Source organism: Impatiens glandulifera, chromosome 7 (genome assembly GCF_907164915.1).
Source record: "Impatiens glandulifera chromosome 7, dImpGla2.1, whole genome shotgun sequence".
Lineage (NCBI taxonomy): Eukaryota > Viridiplantae > Streptophyta > Magnoliopsida > Ericales > Balsaminaceae > Impatiens > Impatiens glandulifera.
This window is the reverse complement of record NC_061868.1, coordinates 49,058,680-49,074,465: the sequence shown is the minus strand read 5'-3', so window position 1 is coordinate 49,074,465 and position 15,786 is coordinate 49,058,680. Positions and strand designations below refer to the sequence as shown.

Below are 15,786 nucleotides of genomic sequence, written 5' to 3'. Positions count from 1 at the left end.
TAGCTAAGGAAATGCATGTCTATTCATAATCTAATTTATTTCTTGTCCATTTGATTTTATTTTCTTGTGAGTAATATTTATTAGTCTCTTGTGGGTCTCTCTTGCGCACTCATAAGTGTTTGAGTGTAGGGGATGTATCGAGATCTTGTCTTAGTAACTTATCAAATATATGTATATTTAAATAGGTCTTTTCTGTCCTTTTTTTTATTCTTACTTTATGTAATTATTGTGTATGTCTCTTTCGGTTGTGACTTTGTTATACATATTAATTGTGTGTTGAGGTTAATCCTTTAAATGCGTTGGAGAATTGACGTTTATATGGGTTAGTTAAAGTGCCGGTCAAGAAGATGAAGAATATATTATCTCGATTTGAATTTATAAATATCTAACTAATTTTTACAGCGCTTTTTCTACAGTGCTTTTTTTACAAACTATTTTATATGTATTGGTGTACAACCATTGAAATAAATTACATGAAAGTAAGAAGTATAAAGATAAGTTTGAGTGTGTTTATTGAGCTCGATCTATACATCAAAACTAAAGGCTATATATGTAAAAGCTAACTAATTTAAAGAAAATGATTTTAGAGAATATTTATCACTTGAAATATTTAATTCATAGAAAAAAGTTAATTATATTAAAAAAATTATATAAATAAAATAATAAATTTTGTTAGAACAATTTCATCCAAGAAAAGCCTCATGGTTTAAAGGTGGTATATTTACCCATGAAAAACAAATCTTCTTTCAACAAAATTATCAAATTTAACTCTTCTCCTAAAATAAAAGTCCCAAAATAAGAAAACAAAATAATTCGATCCAGTTCTGACTATACTGTTCTTTTCTATTCTATTGCGCCTAAAATATTGTTTTGTTAATATTTCGTGTCTTTCTATTCATGATTCCTATTAAACTATTTTGCAACAAATCTTATTTTTCTGCATAATTGCTTCTATAATAAGAGCATGGTTGCCATGGCTTAAACGAAAGTGAAAAACTTGCCATGTTGATAAGCCATATAGAAGGAATTCAATGACACTACTAATTGTCTCTTTATTTATGCATCGAGCGAGGATATATGTATTCCCCCATAGTTTCAGCATTATGGAAACCATGTCAAATATATAGCTTATATGGGCACTCTAACCAAAAGGAATCCTATTTTAACTATTACATTCTCCATTACTATGTTCTCATATGGGAATACTCAATTAGTTGGCTTTTTTCGTTGAGTAAAATAAACAAACAATTGTCTCAACATAATCAAAATTTTCAAACATAAATAGGCAAATTGACTCAACATTAGTTGATAATTTCTATAAATCAAATACATAATTTTTTATTAAAAACGTCATAAATTGAGTGAAAATTCAAATTGTACCAATTTTTTTCAAACAGTAAACTCAGTTTTTAAATAATAATAATAAATTATGTCTACACTGAAACACTTTTTTCAAGAATTAATGGACAATCGAGTATCTACCTTGAAAGTGGAAAACTCTAAGTTTTGAGAATCTAAAACCCAATTAATTAAACTCCTAGTTTGTAGATAGATCCTCCTCTATGTGCCATTAATATAAAGAAGTAAATACCTAACTTTTCTTTTTGTTTATTTAATATAGGAGGATTCGAGTTAGTTCGGTATGTCATAGGTTGTTCAAAAGTTAAGATTAATCCTCAAAATATCTAGAGATCCTCTTCATTAAATCTTTACTTGACATAAACTTTCATTTGGGTCCAGGACAATTTGTTACTCTTGAACGAACCTTTTAAGTACTGTCTCAACTGAATTAAATTCATTTTGTGTTACAAGTTGCAACAAATTATTTATTTACCCTAAAAATTGAAAATCAATAAATTATTGTCACAAATATCAATCTACCATATGAACTTTGAGGCATCGGAGTAGATCATATACATCGTCTTCCTTTCCACCACACGGACTCTTGAAGTTGGCGACGAAATTAAACCTAACGTTATTCACCTCAACCGAACTGTAACCCGATTCTTTTCTCAAATGATTTGCATTCATTCGTTCCCTAACTCGTTCAACATCTTCCCACCTTCCAATCTCAGCGTAAATATTCGAAACCATAACATCTCTTCCCACGTTTTCAGGCTCCAGCTCCAACAATTTTTTAGTAGCCTTTTCCGCAAGACTTAAGTCGCCATGTACTCGACAAGCACCTAAAACCGCACCCCATAGTCCAACATGGTTCAATCCAATACCAGAATTTTCAATCAAATCTATGGCTTCCTTCAGCCCGTTTCTTCCCGTTGTTGTCTTTCCAAGCAAATCAATAATCAAAGCAAAGTGTTCTGCTCTAGGGGTAACACAATGATCTTTCTCCATCGATTGAAGAATTTCGAGTCCTTCAGACAACAAACCCGCATGACAACAAGCTGAAATAATCGCGAGAAACGTAACGTGATTAGGTTTTGTATTGTCCAATATCATCCTCTCGATAATTCGAATCGCTTCCTTTCCATAGCCGTTTTGAGCTAATCCAGTAGCTAGAGTATTCCATGATACGATATCTCTTTCAATCATTCTATCGAACACCTTTTCTGCAGATTCAATGTCTCCAGTTTTACAATACATGTCGATTAATGCATTAGACAGAAACACATTCGATTGATTGGATCTAATTATGTGCCCATGAATCTCTTTTCCTCTTTCGATTGATGCTTGATCGGCGCATACACTTAAAACGGTGACAAAAGTTAAAGTATTTGGAACAACCCATTCTTCTTCTTCTTCTTGATGTTCCTGCATTTGACTAAATAAAGACAAAGCTTGATCACCATGGCCATTTTGAGCAAAACCCGAAATCAAAGCAGTCCAAGAAACAGTATTTTTAATCGGCATCTGAATGAAAATGCGAAATGCATCATCTAATCTAGAAGCGCGAGTGTAAGCAACAACCAATGATGTCCATGATATAACATCCTTCTCAGACATTTGATTAAACAGTGAAACAGAGCAATCAGGATGACCTAATTTTCCATAAGCATCAATCAATGCATTATAACTTATAAGATTAAATCTGAAACCCATTACAATTGCAAGACTATGAACCTGATGCAGTAGTTTAATGGAACCCAAACAAGCGCAATTACCCATTACACTAACCAATGTTACCTCGTCCATGAATTCCACACCGAACTGTTTCCGCATTCTTATGAAAACATCAATGCATTCTTTATATCGACCTTGACGGGTTAGATTCGAAAGCAATGAGTTATGGATGATGAGATCTGGTTCAGGCATTTCATCGAGCAGTTGGCGTGCTTTAACGAAATGACCCAATCGAGAATAAGCTGAGATGATGGTGTTCCAAGAATGAACATTTCTGTGTGGGAGATCCTGAAAAACCCTGTTTGCGCAGTTAATGGAGTTACATTTGGAGTACATATCGATGAGACGATTGGAGAGGAAGACATTGAAAGAGAGAGCTAGTTTAATGAAGTGAGAATGGAGGAGCTTTCCATGAAGGAGATTTCGTGTTTTGATAGTGTTTGAAAGGAAGGGTGCATAATAAGATGTGGGATCAGATATCCAGGACATGGCTAATGATGATTTCATCAATGTAATCGAATTCAGTTTTATTTATCAGACTTAACCAGACTTTAGGGTTTATGATCTAATAAAATTGAAATTTTATTAGCCACTATTTAAATGTCAAAGATTGAACAACATAAACAGCATTAATCTGCATAACTATGTTAGCCATGAGATTCTTGCAATTGCCTTTTCAACTGTTCAAATTGAAAAATATGTTTTTAGCGTAAAAGTTGTTTTGACACAATATTTTTATATGGATGAAAACAATGAATTACGTTATCAAGTGAGTGCACAAGTACTTGAACCGGGTAGAAAGTAATCGTGGACGAACTTTGCGAAGGAAGCCTTAGATTTTTAGGATTTTGCATTCTCTCTCACCATGCTTGCGTTACTCAAATCAATATTCTTGCGAAAACAATTTAGGATCAGTGAGTTATTTAAATAACTCAAATCACTCAAACATAAAAATAATCACTCAAAACAATTATGAAAATTATGAATTGTCACGTTACTTTACTTTGTTCATTAACCAAAATAATAAAATATTTATCACATTATTCAATTCATAATCTAAATACTATATTATTATATTATTTTTATTCTAGGTTATACAAATAACCCCAATTCAAGTTATGGTTTAAATTAATCAAAAAGCCCATTAAATTAAAAATGTAACCATTGCTATATCCATAAACAGTAAAACTTAAATCTCTTACAAAGACAAGTTTATGATCCTAAGTGAATTCTTATATGAGCACAAAGGCATTTGATCAATAAGTATGAATAATAATATATTTACTTTAGATTACCATTCTTGTACAAGAACTTATAATTTTTTCACAAAAAAATCATTTTATAAGTATCCATTTTGTAAAAAGAATGAGGAAGTCATAGGAGAACTGAAATAATTTCTGAAGCACATAAAAATATGTATGAAATTATAGCAAATCATTTTGAATGGCATTGTAAAAGGGTCATGCTCCAATTAATTAGAGGTACAAGAAAGAAAAGACATAAAAAGTAGTTCAATTAAACATAATCTCATAACACCAAAAATTCTATTGAAAGAAACAAAAAACAAATCACATGACTATTATCCATGAAAAAAAAAACATTTGCTTGCTTCAAGGAAGATCTGAACCAGCTGGTGCAGCACCACCAAAGCCACCTGATCCACGGCCAAATCCACCACCACCACGTCCACCAGGACCCTGTACATATATAGACAACTCACCACATTTCAATCAATCTTGTCATACCATTGAACATTATCCACAACAAATGCAGTCAATTCTCAATATTTCCCATCATAAAACTAAACAAAAGCAATGCTTACCCTGAAAAAGGGTTGATAGTCAGCCGGAGCTCCACTTTTCTCACCACCAAACTCACGAGGAGGACCAGCTCTGTAACCTTCTCTGTCACCGAACCTAGGTCTTTCTCCTTCAAATCTAGGAGGGCCACTATAAATAATTCCAATCATCAAGACAAATTCTAACACATGATTTCCATAAACTTAAGACATCCATCCTAAACTACACTACACTACAAACACAATCATTTATCAAAATAATAACAAGGGTCAGTTAGAAAAAGGGCATTTACCGGGGGCGATCGCCTGGTGGGCCACCCATTGGGCGTCCCTGTGGCCTAGCAGACTTCTTCAAAGTAGCAGGGACAATTTCTGAAGGCAAGTTAAGATAAGTTCGGAGAAATTCGATACCGTCATTGGTTAGGAACCAATAGTAATGCATCCATGCGAAAGTCTCACGAACGTATTCCTTAGACTTGAAGCTCTGCATAAGCTTAATAACCTGAAGATTTGGGACATCGATATCGGGGTGCTTGGCCAAGTTGAAGTCTTTCTTGGCATAACAAACACCCTCTGTGATATGATTCAAATCGAATTAGGAATTGGGTAATGCATAAGATCTAGTGATGTTTACATGTGGAATAAAAGGGGGAATCTGACCTTGAAAGAGGTATTTGGAGATTTCTCTGCGGTTCTTCTCTGGAATGATCTGTAGAAGACGATGAAACGAGTCAGATTGATCTAATGAAGAAGAATATACGGAGGAGAGAAAGAGAAAGAACGAACCATGATTGCTGCTTCTTGGATATGGAGTGGAAGAAGAGAGCGGCAGAAGAAGCTCTCCAACCTATTTTATTCGCAGGGTAAACGTAACCCTACGATTATGAAGCATTCCCCTTAAATAGAATTGGGTTTTCTTTTATTGGGCTCAAATATATTGGTCAGTTTTGTACACTTTTCTATTGGGGGTTTTCTTTTATTGGGCTCAAATATATTGGTCAGTTTTGTACACTTTTCTATTGGGCTCGAATATAGTGGTCAGTTTTGTACACTTTTCTATTGGGCTCTGTATTCGGCCCACTCTTCCATATACTTTTTCTATTTTAATTTTTAAATCTACATTATTATTATTTTTATTTTTATTTTTTACATGTTGTATAGTATCTCATAACTAATTAATGAAAACATTTTTTTTTTGTTTAGTGAAAACTCATAAAAATATATAATATTATTTATTATTTATATGAGTTTTAAATTTATTTTCATTTATAACTTAGGACTATAACAATAAGAATCTTAAAAATCAAAATCAGACAGTAGAAATCTTGTGCTTGACATTTAAAAAATACTAAAAAATGTGTTTCTTCGACTACTGTGAAATTGTCCAACGCATGTACATAAGAGTTACGACTCAGTCTCACTCTCTCCGAATCAAAACTTGATCATAGATTGCATAGAAACAGAGAACTTTACGTCACATCATACTACTACGTTAGCGTTAATTACCCAAAAATATTGTCAAACTTAAACATAAGTATTTTATAAACAAAGGGTAAAATATCTATTTCATAAAAGTATCCAAGTGGGTTTATCACTTTCTCTACTTCAAGGAGTCTAATAGATTCTGTCCACCACATAATATTCAGAAATAACCCAAATTTAAAAAAAGAAAAAATATGCCAAACTCAAGAGTCAAATACCACCAATTTTCTAGGCAATCCGGGCAAGGACCTTGAGTGTCATAAATAACAAAGACTTTGTATAAATGACTAAAAATGTACAAAGAAATCCCACACAATTCTGGCCAAATCCAGCGTACCATATAAAGACTGAAAATGCAAATGAAATAACCGCAATGATTATACATCCAAACAAGGAAAACTTAGTCTTCTTCTTCTTCTTCCTCTTCTTCGCCTTCACCCGGAATCCCTCCAGCTGCATCATCTCCAATACCTTCAAGCAATACATCAACATCTTCCCCCAACTCCATCAACCTTTCACTCAACTTCTCCACCTTACTTTGCTCTTGTCCAAGGCAGACCAGCAAATCGTTCAATTCAACTTCACTATCCTTCTGCGCTTCCTCCCTTGCTTCTTCCTTTATAGCCTCGATATCTGGAGCAGCCACCGCCCCTCCCAGTTTCAAGGCCTTAATTTCCTTCTCCAGCTGGAAATTTACCTCTTCAAGACTGTTGTAGGCATCAGACAAGCTCTTCAGGTCAGACTCGGTCTTCGCAGCCAGTGTCTTGTACATTATCGCTTCAGATTCAATCTTGGCCTTCTCGGCTTTTAACATCTCCACTCGTTGGGATTGCTCTTGGAGATCTCTGCGTAAGGTCTCTACTTGAACCCTCTCTGATCCTCCACCACCACCACCACTCGATCTAGTATACTCTGCTCTAGATTGACCATTCCCACCTGTCTTCGCCACATCTTCCGCCAAAGTTGCATTACGACTCAGAAGGTCCTTACAGAAGAAAGCAATGGAAAACATAATTTTATTATAGCACCAAACTGTTAAAAGCAACAGACTCCTTGTAGTTGCATATTTGATAACACGCGCTAAATTATTAACTGCTTATTTTAATATGAAATGTTAAATAATTAAATATATTCAACCCAATAAAGATAAAAAAAAAAAAAATAACTAAGCTATAAAATCTTGCTTCACATGGTAAGCTATTATTAAAAATTAAAAATAAAAACTATCAGGGTAAAATAGTCTATAACTACTTACCTACATTAACTCCACATTTGATCAAATTTACTTGCATAACAAGTAGTTAAATATTTTCTTCAACATTTATTTTCATACACTTAACATATACTTAATTTTCAGTTTTATCAAAAGCACCCTAAGATGTTGTGAAATCTTGGATGCGGAAAGGGTGCAAAACAGAAGGACAATAATAGTTGACGGATCATTGATTGAGAGTAGAACCTGTATTTCAGTGCATTGCTTGTCCACAAAAGATTTAAGTCGCTTGACATAGTCTGCATCACTTTCACCGCTCACTTGTTCCAGTTCCGCTGGAACTACAGCCACCTTGCTCTTCGGACAGCTATAGGTATCAATAATACTTTCTCTAATACTTGCCTCTAAGTTCTTAATGAAGTCAACAAATTGTGAGTCAAATAAGGGCACTAGTATGGGATGATCCTCATCCTTGTTTGCAGAAGTTGTACTCTCATCCTCGTTCTCAATCTCCACCATACTTGCAGCTGCAGATCTTGACAAGGGTGTATGAGAATGGGATGACTTAGCAGCAGCAGCAGAGAAAAGGGAAGATTTCTGCATCTCATCAAACCTCAGAAAGTAGGCTGTCAGCCCGATTTTCTGACTTATGACATCAACTATCGCAAATGCATCTTTTCCACTTTCTTTGGACTTATTATAAATGACACACTCTCCTAGAAGTATGGCTGCTAGCCCACTGACAGTAACTGACGAGGTTGATTTCGATACTAAATCAATCAAATATGTAAGATGGGGACGTGCATCTAGGAAGCATTGCACTGCACTTGGGCAATCATAAAGCCAAGTGATAAGCAATTTTAGTATGATCGGCTGTGTATAAGAACTTTCAGATAGATTGGTTTTTCCATCCCGATTTTTCATTGAAGAAGCAACGGCCAAATATTTGACCATGCGGTGCAACAATGGCTCTAAGCCTCCTAAAGACGAGGATGGGGCCTCAAGTTCTATTTGTAAAGCCTGCAAAAGTTTAGTGACAGAACAAAAATAAAATCAGTTACTCGACTCAATAACTTTGCCAAATAATGTAAAAGGAAGAATTATAATTCTGGATAAGACTGCTCACTTTCTCTTTGCATTTGAGATTGTCTTGTACTACATGTGAGAGAACACTAGCAGCTCTGCAGCAACTCTGCAACTCAAAATGTTTCTGGATTATAAATGATCTGAGGGAAATCATAGCAACTATAGGAAACAAATGTACAGTTATGCAGCTGTATACTCTCTATGCCAGCCCTTTTTGAGAAAAAAATGTGGGGAGAGCTAGTGATGTCTTCATTGCACAAGTGTTTCATGTAAAAAAAGACCACAAGGAGAACATAGATTTTCTAACAAAAATGCAGTTTATATTTCGCTCATAGGTCATAAATTAATTATCAGGATATAGGTAGGCCAAAACAAGTATGTACAAGGAGATGTCTAAATATAAATGTATAGGCATACATCCATATTACACCAAAAAGAGTCCAGCAGTTAAGAAAAAGGATCAGTTAGGTACTGGTTAGTGATAATGGCACATTTTAGATTTATTCATGCTCCTAGTTCAACAACCACATGCTTTAAGTATCAAGGTTTTTCACATCTTAGAGGCAACAAGCCAATGCAATCCAGGATCATTGATACAGAATAATAACTTGAACAGAACCAAACATAATTGTATCCATGTATAGCCCTGATGTGAGGGTGTATCTACATCTTTAAGCATCTATAATGTGATTTACACTGCCCTAGCGGTGTTACCAGATAGATTAATATTACAAACCTCAAGATCGCCTTCATTCTCGCTCAAGGTAAGCCCATGTAAAAGCATGCTGCAAAAGGAAATTTTTTTAAGGATATTATTAATGAGAAACATTCCAAGAGAACTCAAAAATAGAAGTTCTGATATAAACTAGTTATTAGGAGCACCAGCAGGCAATACAAAATCAAGAGTGCAGAACACTTTAGAAGCAAAAATAACTGAGGTAGATTGGTACTACGAGAACAAAATCATTAATAAGAACCACATCCAAAGATGATAAAGAATCAACTCTGGTCGGAAACAAATAAAGAAAAAATAATACCTTCCAAATGACATGTTCACATCGTCCTCAACTGGAGCACCAGTCATTGACTGTGGTTGAGGGATCAACGTAGAAGCAAGCATCATTTGCCCATCACGGTTTTTCTGTTATATGTCAATTATATCATATGGCAAAGGACTGGATGATAAAAGTAATTCAAACAAAAGAAGGAAAAAGAATAAATGATAACCAAAAGGAAAAGGAAGTATTCATTACAAAAGTAATTTATAAAGACATTTATGGTATTAGCAATTAGTAGTGTCACAGTTTTCGAAGAGACGTGTTTAAAGAGATAAAACAAAAACAGAATATCTTTCCAAACATACCTCACAGAAGCACTTGAAAATGTAATCCGCTGCTATGAACTCATGCATACTTGAAGTGCGCAAGATGATTCTGAGGATTGAATTTAAAGCAGGCTCTGGATTTGTCTCCTCTCCAAGAAATTTACTTGCAAGGATATCAAGATTCTTGGGGTTTCCAGCTATTAGATCTCCAATGCATTTAAGTGCCTGGCATAATTGAGAAGATTGTCAAACAACAAGTTATGTGTCATGGAATGTACTGATAGCTATCTTGCCACTTTCCTTCACTACCAACAATGTTTATGGTTCTGGAGAAAGTATGATAGTAAGGAGGAAGAAACTTGCATCTCCTTCACTCGTGACGAACTTACCTTACATCGCAAAGGAATGGGTGCCCATTGACTTTCTACTCCTAACATTAGAAGATAGTCCAGAGTCTTTTTCTGCAATCACATAAAAAAAATCAGTGGAGGAGATTTCTTCTAGCATTTCAAGGTGACTGGTTGCTTTGTAAATAAATATGTACATACTTGGACCAAGACTGTTTTATTGGTCAGCTTGATGGTGTCTTTGCCAACATCAGCTACAAGATTTCCCATCACCAGCAAATTGATGGTCTCCAGTACACCAAGTAGGTTAGTAGTCTACTGGGATTACATTGATCAAATTAAAAAAACAAGTAAAACTTTTGTCACAACAAAAATAAGTTCATAAATATATCCTGGACATCAATGGAGAACAATATCTGAAAAGAATAACAAATATTCAACCTTTTGTTGAGTAAAACTGTAGGTATTTCCTCTGAGCTTTAGAATTGATACCAAAGGGTCCAAACCTATGGTCTCCCTCAGCAATACCTACACCATGTCTATATTGTGGTCAGTAATTAAAAGAGAAAACTAAATAGAGCTTTAGGAGACAGAACAAGAACCTGATTCGAGGCATTGTTTCGCAGGATATTGTTCAATAACTCAAGACAATCCTGTACAGTGACGGGAATCCGATACCACTTTAGTAAGTGAGCAGTTTATGAAGAAATTCTAATTGAACTTTCTGTTTAGAGATAAAAAACAGCATAGCAGAGTCATGCTCAGTACCTAATACAAACCTTTCTTACAGAATCTCCTACATATGAGAAACATAAAGAAGTGTATATGTTTATTTTTCATTAGTAGTCAACTCACATCTAGCTGACCATTTCCCATCCAAATTTTAAAGAACCAGATAAATCGAAAAGCAAAAATTCCATGTCAGAATCAACCTGTTATATATTGACTGTATCTCTAACTTTCAACATGGAAACAAGTGAAATAATATAAACTAACAATTGATGCAACAAACAAACCGAATTGCTATGAAAATATTCATTTCATGCCTGGCTTCTAATTACACTTTACTAGCATGAGAGATCAATTCCTAAAATCGGGAATATTTCCCTAACAAATGAAATTTGAATTACCCAAAACAAGAAGCTACGCCATATTCCTACAAGTTACTGCATATCATGTACGATCCTCACTTAGAACGCCTTAAGTTGAAGTGGAGGTCATGACTGTGGGGGGTCGTGTTAGCTTCCTAAATTCAAACAATTTTTTTTTGTTTAACTGTCCTTATTATATCATGACGTATTCTTTTTTTTTTGTTATGTCTTATTTTCATTTCTTCTGGTGTAAAGACATGTTAGAACATCCGGTAATCCTTTATCAAAATTATACACTATAAGATTTTTCATAAGTAGAGCATATTTTATATCAGCATTAGAGATGAAACATGAGTTCTAAAACTTCTTGCCAGGAACACATGATCAATGTGAAAGACTGGTGACACATTAAAGATATAAATTATAGAAAAGAGTTCCATATGTAATCATGTTATTACCTGCACAACAACACCACCTTCTGAACCCCCTTCTTCCCTGATAATACTAAAAATCTTTTCAAAAGCTCCTTCAAAGACCACAATCTTTTGAATCTCCTGAAATAGAGTAGATCCAAGAAAGACAAACTTTCAGATGAAACAGAACAAGTACAGAGATGATGGTGCATACAAAAGGAATTACACTCACCTCAGCTTCACGTGTCAAGTATGTGAGAAGCAACAAGGCCTCATTCCTTATGACCTGTAAACCAACAACATATCTCAATAGTAGTAGGGATGGAATTAAGTCATCAAAATATATTTAAAGAAGAAAAATAAATTTGTAGTTATAATGGTGCTCTGCAAAGAATCCAGTGTTGGAAACATAGAAAGGATGAACCAGTCTTTCATCCTTGAGTAAATAAAGATGAAGGTTTCATTGGGTAAAGGGGAGAAGGAAGGGGGTAAGGATATCTACTTACGTTAGCAAAAGGTAGTTATATACATAAAAGAGAAGAATGTAAAAACACTAAACCTCTCGATCCATAAGCATGTCCATAAGCCGAGTTATACCCTGAGGTATGGTCAAAATAGCTTCCTGCAACCTGAAAAGAAACTCAGAAAATACTCTACTTCCCATTGTAGTTCATAAATTCAAAAACTAACAATAGCTGAATGAGCAGAAACAAAAAGATTACCTGTTTTGAGAATTTGTAAGGAGGGCTGTCAAAAGTTGTAGTGTATAATAGCGCACATAGAAATCCTCCTCAGACTGCCAAAGGTAACAAATAAGTAAATAAACATATGTGAACCAAGACATGGAATACTTTACAGAGTTTTGCTTGATATAGTTTTGGGAATTCACCAATAAGCTAAGAAGAAGAGCAATGCTTTCTGGTTCTCTCGAAAGAAGATCAGCATTCAACAAAGCCGGTTGAATCTCATTTTCAGGCCCTCTTACATGACCTAGTGGAGTCAAGGCACCAACAAGAGTCTCAAGAGCACCGCGAACCTTAAGTATTCATGCCAAGAAACAGTCAATACACTGAGTTAGTCAGCAGTACAATGACGAGAACATAAGAAAGAGGATGCATGATAATATTAGTTAGAATGAATGAAGTAACAACAGTAACTTACACTTACAAAAGTAATAACTAAATACCAAAGTTTGTTAATCAGTAATTAAGAACCCTCAAAATGTGTTCCAAACAATAATTTTTTTTAAACCTAAAGAAGACATTCACTTGCCATGTGTCTAGTGTGCATTCTACTGCTCACTCAGGGACACTGATTAAGTAAGAATATGTCAATAATGCTTATTACCATTTCAACATCTGCACGCTCTTCCTTCAAAACACTCAGAAGTACTGGTAAGCCTGCATGAGATTTCAGTTGATTAGTGACACAAAGCGAATTTGCATTCTAATCATACAAATCACTCACCCATTGCCCCAAAAGCCAATTGCGCAGCACGACTTTCAGTTACAACAGATTGAAGTTCAGTAATAGCGTTTCTTCTGTCCTCTGCCAGAACACCGTTACTGATACGGTCGAGCAACCGTTCAACATAACTATCAATACAAATTACATTGAATTAGGGAACAATTTCGGCTAAATCAGCTATACACAGTGATATCAAATGTTTCACATCAGGAAAATCTGTCACGATCAGCTTCAGACGAAAAGTATTTACCTATCTTCACTAGAGGAGGAACTCTCATTTCCAAACACACGACCAACAACACCTTGAACTCGATTCTGCAAGTTCAATAATACAAAATCAAATATGCAATGGAGTATAGAGAGGCTCCAGAATCAATTGGAACACAAAATGAATTATAATATCTTTAAAACGAAGCCAAATAAATACCTTATAGCCAGAGACCAAATCCATCCTTTTCGATAAATCAAACTTCTCGATACCTGAACACCGAAATGATAGTCTTAAAGACGGATACGATAAAGCAAGACAATAAATGATTTCAATTCAGAAGTTGGCATGCGGACTGCGATGAAGACATATATATGTTCCAAAGCTTGAACGGTGAATGATGAAATTATAGTAGAAAAACCCTAATTGACGTTACATACCAAAGAAGAAGAGCAGTTGGAAGCGAAACGACGAAAAACGGAGAGATCGGAAGGTTGATCGAGAGAGATAAAAAGAGAATCGGATCAAAAAGTCGAGGGCTTGTCTTCCTGTGCCTTGCCTGAACTGAATCAGAATGTGTGCTAGACACCTTCAAAGCTTCCAGCTTCTATGTGCTGTTTTCTAAATACCAATTCAATCTGCACCTATCTAATCTTGCCACGCGTATTTATGCATACTTACATAAATCAATTTTACATTTTATTACAATTATCTAATCACAATTATTTTTATGATTATTAAATTAAGTTATATTTTATATTAAAAAAATGAAATTACAACTATTAAATAAACTAACAAAAAAATCATCATTATTTTGTATATTCTCGTAATTACATTACCAATTTTATCAACAAAATATTAAAATAATTATTTTATAAATTCATTATACATTATACATGTAATCTAGAAAGTGTATGATAAAACTTTTAGACAAGATAGTTTTAAAATACACATATTTAAATATGTACGAATATGGACTAAATACTTTTATCTTAGAGTAAAGGTAGTTTTCTTGTTGAGTTAATTATACGAAAACGACGAACGAGCTCTGATCCCAGTTATATAAAACTAAGATCTTTTTCGGATTATATTGGATGTTAAAGGAGTGTCAATTCTATTGTTGTTGACTTTATGTTATACTGGTTCGTTAATGAATATTTTTTTATGTTATTATTATACTCTTTAATGGTTAATTTCGTTATGTTTTAGTGTGTTTTATAACTAAGTGAATACTCGTAATTTTGTATAATTTTTTTTTCACTATTATCATTTATATATATTGCATTAACTTTTTTAAAAAACTATATATTTTTTTTATTATCTATTCATATTTTTAAATCTTTCCCTAATAATTTTTTTTTAAAATATTAAGTAAACTTAGTTTATTGAAATACACTAAGTTTCCATTCAGATAAATGTTCTATTGAAATATTGATACTAATTAGTTTAATATTGTCTAAATTAATTTATTTATTGAAATAATTTTTTTTTTTAAACAATAACTATATTTAAACCCTTTTTTAAAATTAAACCTATACTAACTCCAACTTAGATATTTTTAAGTAAGAATGTAACACTTGAATGCATTGTTTTCCTCTTTGTCAATACAATTAATTTATAATGTGCTTAAGTTTCTTCATTTTTGAGTTATTTAATTCAAGAATAGACCTAATCTCATGGATAATTGATAACCCATATCTTATTATTATGATTTAATAAAAATAATATTAAGGCCTGTATGAAATAAACAAGTTGATTGGGCCCTTAAAAATGGTTGGATTGGACTGGTCCAAAGTCCAGACCAACTTGCAAGAACTTTTAAGAGACAATGAATTTATCTTTATTATTAATATAAGTAATTTAATATATTATTATTGAAGTAATCTTATAAGTACCTTATGAACATATTTCTATATATTGGTAACTTATACTAGAACAGGCACATTATTACTTTGTATATATGAGATAAAATTAGGTAAGCTTAATTTATTATATTGATATGTAATAGTTATAATATATGAAACGTTTAATATATACTAAATGCTATATATAATAGCTAGTTATTGCAATTAGGGCTGATTTTCATTAATCATGATTTGGGTACTGATTCTTAATTAATTAGCCAATTAATATAAGGGATGACCTGCAAAAATAGGAAAGATTTGATCTGATTTTCATTAAGACCAAATCAAACCAGATTAGTATAACTCGATCTCAACAGCAACAATAAACTTCATATATCTTTTTACTACACTTGCTTTATTACACATTGACCATCC

General features: G+C 33.6%; 3 protein-coding genes across 3 annotated transcripts; all 3 read right to left on the bottom strand.

The window, feature by feature from the left end:
* Positions 1–1,781: 1,781 nt before the first annotated feature.
* LOC124946057 (pentatricopeptide repeat-containing protein At2g13600-like) lies at positions 1,782–3,627 on the bottom strand. The gene has a single exon (XM_047486613.1). The coding sequence runs from the start codon at positions 3,583–3,585 to the stop codon at positions 1,873–1,875; it is 1,713 nt and encodes a 570-aa protein (XP_047342569.1). The 5' UTR covers positions 3,586–3,627; the 3' UTR covers positions 1,782–1,872.
* Positions 3,628–4,493: 866 nt separating this feature from the next.
* On the bottom strand, positions 4,494–5,770 carry LOC124945545 (40S ribosomal protein S10-3-like). The gene is made up of 5 exons (XM_047485999.1): positions 5,663–5,770; positions 5,537–5,585; positions 5,170–5,449; positions 4,901–5,027; positions 4,494–4,775 (listed from the first exon to the last, which is right to left on the bottom strand). The coding sequence occupies exons 1-5, from the start codon at positions 5,663–5,665 to the stop codon at positions 4,689–4,691; spliced, it is 546 nt and encodes a 181-aa protein (XP_047341955.1). The 5' UTR covers positions 5,666–5,770; the 3' UTR covers positions 4,494–4,688.
* An 843-nt stretch (positions 5,771–6,613) lies between these two features.
* LOC124910829 (golgin candidate 6) lies at positions 6,614–14,098 on the bottom strand. Its single transcript, XM_047451513.1, has 20 exons — positions 13,948–14,098; positions 13,727–13,779; positions 13,550–13,614; positions 13,300–13,427; positions 13,180–13,232; positions 12,722–12,868; positions 12,555–12,628; positions 12,392–12,461; positions 12,065–12,118; positions 11,878–11,973; positions 10,931–10,981; positions 10,770–10,856; positions 10,530–10,643; positions 10,371–10,442; positions 10,021–10,206; positions 9,695–9,798; positions 9,394–9,442; positions 8,698–8,763; positions 7,818–8,591; positions 6,614–7,343 (listed from the first exon to the last, which is right to left on the bottom strand). The coding sequence occupies exons 2-20, from the start codon at positions 13,748–13,750 to the stop codon at positions 6,759–6,761; spliced, it is 2,799 nt and encodes a 932-aa protein (XP_047307469.1). The 5' UTR covers positions 13,751–13,779; positions 13,948–14,098; the 3' UTR covers positions 6,614–6,758.
* Positions 14,099–15,786: the final 1,688 nt, after the last annotated feature.

Bases quoted from the DNA above. Each gene is read 5' to 3' on its own strand.
- LOC124945545 (XM_047485999.1), bottom strand. The intron at 5,450-5,536 runs GTCAGATTCCCC...ATCATATCACAG, and splicing joins CTCCAAATACCTCTTTCAAG to AGGGTGTTTGTTATGCCAAG. The intron at 5,028-5,169 runs GTAAATGCCCTT...AATTATTTATAG, and splicing joins CCACCAGGCGATCGCCCCCG to TGGCCCTCCTAGATTTGAAG.
- LOC124910829 (XM_047451513.1), bottom strand. From the start codon at position 13,750: ATGGATTTGGTCTCTGGCTATAAG. The intron at 12,629-12,721 runs GTGAATTCCCAA...TACCTTTGGCAG, and splicing joins CTCTTCTTCTTAGCTTATTG to TCTGAGGAGGATTTCTATGT. The intron at 8,592-8,697 runs GTGAGCAGTCTT...AAACTTTTGCAG, and splicing joins ATCTCAAATGCAAAGAGAAA to GCTTTACAAATAGAACTTGA.
- LOC124946057 (XM_047486613.1), bottom strand. From the start codon at position 3,585: ATGAAATCATCATTAGCCATGTCCTGGATATCTGATCCCACATCTTAT.